At 41.3% G+C, this 4,193-nt stretch overlaps 1 protein-coding gene across 1 annotated transcript; it reads right to left on the bottom strand.

Moving 5' to 3' along the window:
• Positions 1-2,788: 2,788 nt before the first annotated feature.
• LOC134206310 (uncharacterized) lies at positions 2,789-3,193 on the bottom strand. The gene has a single exon (XM_062682012.1). The coding sequence runs from the start codon at positions 3,191-3,193 to the stop codon at positions 2,789-2,791; it is 405 nt and encodes a 134-aa protein (XP_062537996.1).
• Positions 3,194-4,193: the final 1,000 nt, after the last annotated feature.

Genomic DNA, 4,193 nt, shown 5'->3' with positions numbered 1-4,193 from the left:
ACATTTAGGCTCTATCCCGTGTGGAATTACACTGATAATGGCGTTCCATTTATGTGCATGGTTTTTTAGCGTATTTTTCAGTGAATTTTTATATCTGTGTATATCATTCATTATTTGGATACTATTTATTCTTTATTTATTATTTATCATATATTTCACCACGAGTTCACTTAACCAACGACAGTTCTTCCATTGAATACGATCTATTTATGAAGCATGCTATTTAATACCAGATCATCTTCGAAATATTTCTATTCCTCCCATCTTTTCTGAAAAATATGAACATGTCAATTGCAACAAAAGATCGGAGACGAGCCAGCCTCGGGCTGAAAGTCTCCTTAATAAAGACACACAAAAAAAAAATTGCAACAAAAGATATTTCACTGACGGCTCCCGCAGCAACGGATCCACTGGCTTCGGTGCTTTCAACGAAAACTCGACAACCTTCCGCAAGCTTCAAGAACCGTGTGCGGTTTATATTGCGGAACTGGCAGCCCATTATTTCATCTTCTTAATCATGAAAACAGTTAAACACGCATCTTACTTTCTAACTAACATAAGATAGCAGATAAGTGATATGGTCGAAAGATCACCTTTGTATGGGTCTCATCCCATTGCCTTATATATGGCAATAAGAAGGTGGACTCGCTAGCAAAAATTGGCGCACAGGAAGGTGAAGCCTTTGATAGTCATGTCTCGAACAACGAGTTTTTCGATATAGTTGCATACGAGTTTTCTTTTATGATTTTCTCGACATCATAAGAACAGTATTACAATTAAACATTAAAATATAAAAAAAATTGAAAAAAATCATTAGCACCAAGCCTTGAACATGCCTTCTTTGGATTTGCAGGCGGATACTCGATCACCGCGTACTGCACATCCTGAAGTGAATCGCGAATAATATCTAACGCTCCTTCCTCGACATTAATTGGTCGTTTCCAACGTTTAGTCCTCCCTTGAAGTTGACATGAATACTGAATACTCTCTATGCCAATGCTTCCAGATATCTTGTAGCTTTCTTTGAATAAGCTGATAACAATCCAGGCGATTCATAGCAACGGATTCAAGATTTTGTTCTGAAAGCGCTTGCAGGGAAGTTCCAATAAAAAAAATGATCCGGTGTTAAAGACTCGAAATAATTCAGATAGTCTGACATTAGCGTGATGGGGCGTGAATTCAAGCACCTTTCCATTTGTGTTTAAATCCTCTGCTGAAGGAGATGTTTCACTCATGACCTTGGCCCTCCGAAGCGGGGAGAGTTGGGTGGGCTAAAATGCCAATCGATTCCTTCCTCATTACACATTTTGGTAACCCTTTCACGGTGATTAGGGCTTCTTAACAGTTTTAGGAAATCCATCATTTTATTCCTCGCGCCGACGAAATTGGTTCCATTGTCAGAAAATATGTCCTTGCCCTTTCCTCTCCTGGCAATAAAACGACGAAGAGCTTGTAGAAAACGTTCTGTTGTAAGATCTGTCACCAGCTCTAAGTGAACTGCCTTGGTGCAGAGACAAACAAATATCGCTGCATACACTTTAACAATCGGTTTGCGGGGTGCTAGTCTGATGTATGTACAGTGGCCCAAAATAGTCCACTCCGGTTTGAGAGAATGACCTAGATACTCTTACACGAAAAGGTGGCAGCTCACCCACAAACTGCAGAATTGGTGAAGGTTTAGACCGGAAACACTTCATGCAACGATGTACAATATGGCGAGCCAGATTCCGACCGCCAGAATCGGAACCTTACCACTCCGAGTAATAACTGAGGACCCGCATGCAGAAGCTTGAGATGATAATGCCCCAAAACCATCCGAGTGAATTGATGACCTGCTGGTAGAATCACCGGATGTTGTGTGTCTTGAGTCTCCGCTGAATGCTCAAGGCGACCGCCGACACGAATAACGTTTTCGTCAGAGATGTACGCTGCCGCTAATCGCAAGTCGAGCACATCTGTATATGGACGCCATATACAGATGTGCTCAACTAGCGGTTTGCGGCAGTACGGGTGGTGCCAACGTAGTGGGGATCGCCTGGATTATTCTCCTCCAAGCGCTTTCCACTCTGCTGCAAAGGTTTCCTTCTGGACCAATCGAACTATTGTCAATTCTGCCGACTCTAGCTCTCTGGTAGACAAAGGACTGCTTGCCGCAACACGGTTCTGCACGTGTGTTCTCAGGAGCTCCATGAACCGCAATCAATACGCAGTTCGACGTATGAGCCATTTACGTATATACCATTTCTCGTCGCCGCTCTTGATCTACTTCTTCCGAAGTCAACTCCGCTGATGAACATGGCCAGCCTTCGCGCTCTTGTTTCAGCCATTCCGGTCCCTCCCACCAGAAAGTATTCTCTACATCATCTTTTGGATTGATACCTCTATAAATCAAGTCCGTGACGGATTAGCTATATACTGGATTTTCGCAACACGATTTGCCACGAACGTATTCCACACATGTTTGGATCCAACGCAATACACATGTGGACACCAGAAAAACGCTCGAGCTTGAATTTTGATGGATTCTCGAACTTTATCGTACAGTTCTGCTGTCAACAGTGCTCCGCAAAGTTCTTGGGGCGGACTGTGTCTTCAACGGCGCCCCCTTTGATTTCGAAGACAACAGCCGGACTTTCACTCTTCCATCGTTGTCCTCACTTCTAATGTACACGCATCCTCCAAATGCCTTGGCCGAGGCGTCGCAGAAGCAATGTATTTTGATCATTACCGCTCTGGGAACCACCACACACCGATCGATATGATGGTCGTTCAATATGGAAAGTTGGTCTTAATAGGCTCTCCACAACTCACCCACCGTCGAAGGCAACGGCTGATCCCAATCCAATGCATGATTGTTTGTATCCTTGATTTTCCATAAAAGCTGCATTATTGCCTTAGCCGTGGTAATGACTGCACCTATGAGCCCCAGCGGGTCGAATAGAGACGCAATCACCGACAGCACTTGCCGTTTTGACAGTTGTGAGATAATAGGACACGGTGGAATGTTGAATTGGAATCGCAGTTGGTCACTATTCGGCATCCATGTTAGTCCGAGTGTTTTGACGGTCGGATCAGGGTCCAGGTTAATCCCTTCCGATAGCTGAATTGCCAAATTGTCCTTGGGAACTCCTTCCAGTACCTCCAGTTTGTTGAAAGCCCATTTCCTCAACCAGAATCCTCCCTTAGAAGTCATATTCTCCAACTACTTCCGAAGTTTGCTTGCGGCTTGGAACTCCTCTCCCGTCATAACGTCGTTCATTTACGTATCTTCAGTAACTTCTCTAGCATCCAGCGGGTACTGCAGCCTCTCATCACCTGCCAACTGATTGAAAGTGCGTGTCGCTAGGAAAGGAGCAGACTGGCAGCCCTTACTTTGCACCGTTCAATGTGCAAAAATGATCCATAAAAATATGAAAAACGATCCATAAATAACATCTGAATGTTTCATAAAACGCTACCATAAATCCATAAAATGGTTTGGGAGATTCCATAAAGAATATTTTTATAATCCATAAAACTTTGAAAAATGATCCATAAAAACTATATTTTGATCCATAAAATTTCAAATTTGCGCATTTTTTATCGTGTTGATGATCCATAATTTTGGTCATATGATCCATAATTTTGATAATGTGATCCATAATGCTTGGAAAGAAGGCCAATGAAACTATATTAATTGATCCACACATTTTATAAAATCTATGGATCATTCATCAAAGTTTATGGATCATACCAAAACTATGGATCATTTGAACAAAGTTATGGAATTATGGATCATATGCCTAAAATTATGGATCATATTACTGAAATTATGGATCATCATCACGATAGAAAAATGCGCAAATTTGATGTTTTATGGATCAAAATATAGTTTTTTGTGGATCATTTTCCAAAGATCTATGGATCATATGTCATATGTTTATGGGAAAATAGCAAGAATTGTAATGTTTTTCTTGACCATGTTAATGGAACATATTTCCCTTTTAATTGCTAAATTTTAGCTTAGTTACGGATCAAAAAATTATTCTTTATGGAATCTCCTGAACTATTTTATGGATTTATGGTAGCATTTCAAGGAACATTCAGATGTTATTGATGGATCGTTTTTCATTTTTTTATGGATCCGTCTTTATTGTTTATATGCAAAAGTATGTTTTGCCGGAGCAGACTTTGTCCCGTAGGTGACAGCATTA

The sequence above is a fragment of the Armigeres subalbatus genome, chromosome 1 (genome assembly GCF_024139115.2).
Source record: "Armigeres subalbatus isolate Guangzhou_Male chromosome 1, GZ_Asu_2, whole genome shotgun sequence".
Taxonomy (NCBI): Eukaryota; Metazoa; Arthropoda; class Insecta; order Diptera; family Culicidae; genus Armigeres; species Armigeres subalbatus.
This window is presented reverse-complemented; position numbering and strand designations above follow the sequence as displayed.

Excerpts from the sequence above, each read along its gene's own strand:
- LOC134206310 (XM_062682012.1), bottom strand. The coding sequence starts at position 3,193 with ATGACTTCTAAGGGAGGATTCTGGTTGAGGAAATGGGCTTTCAACAAA.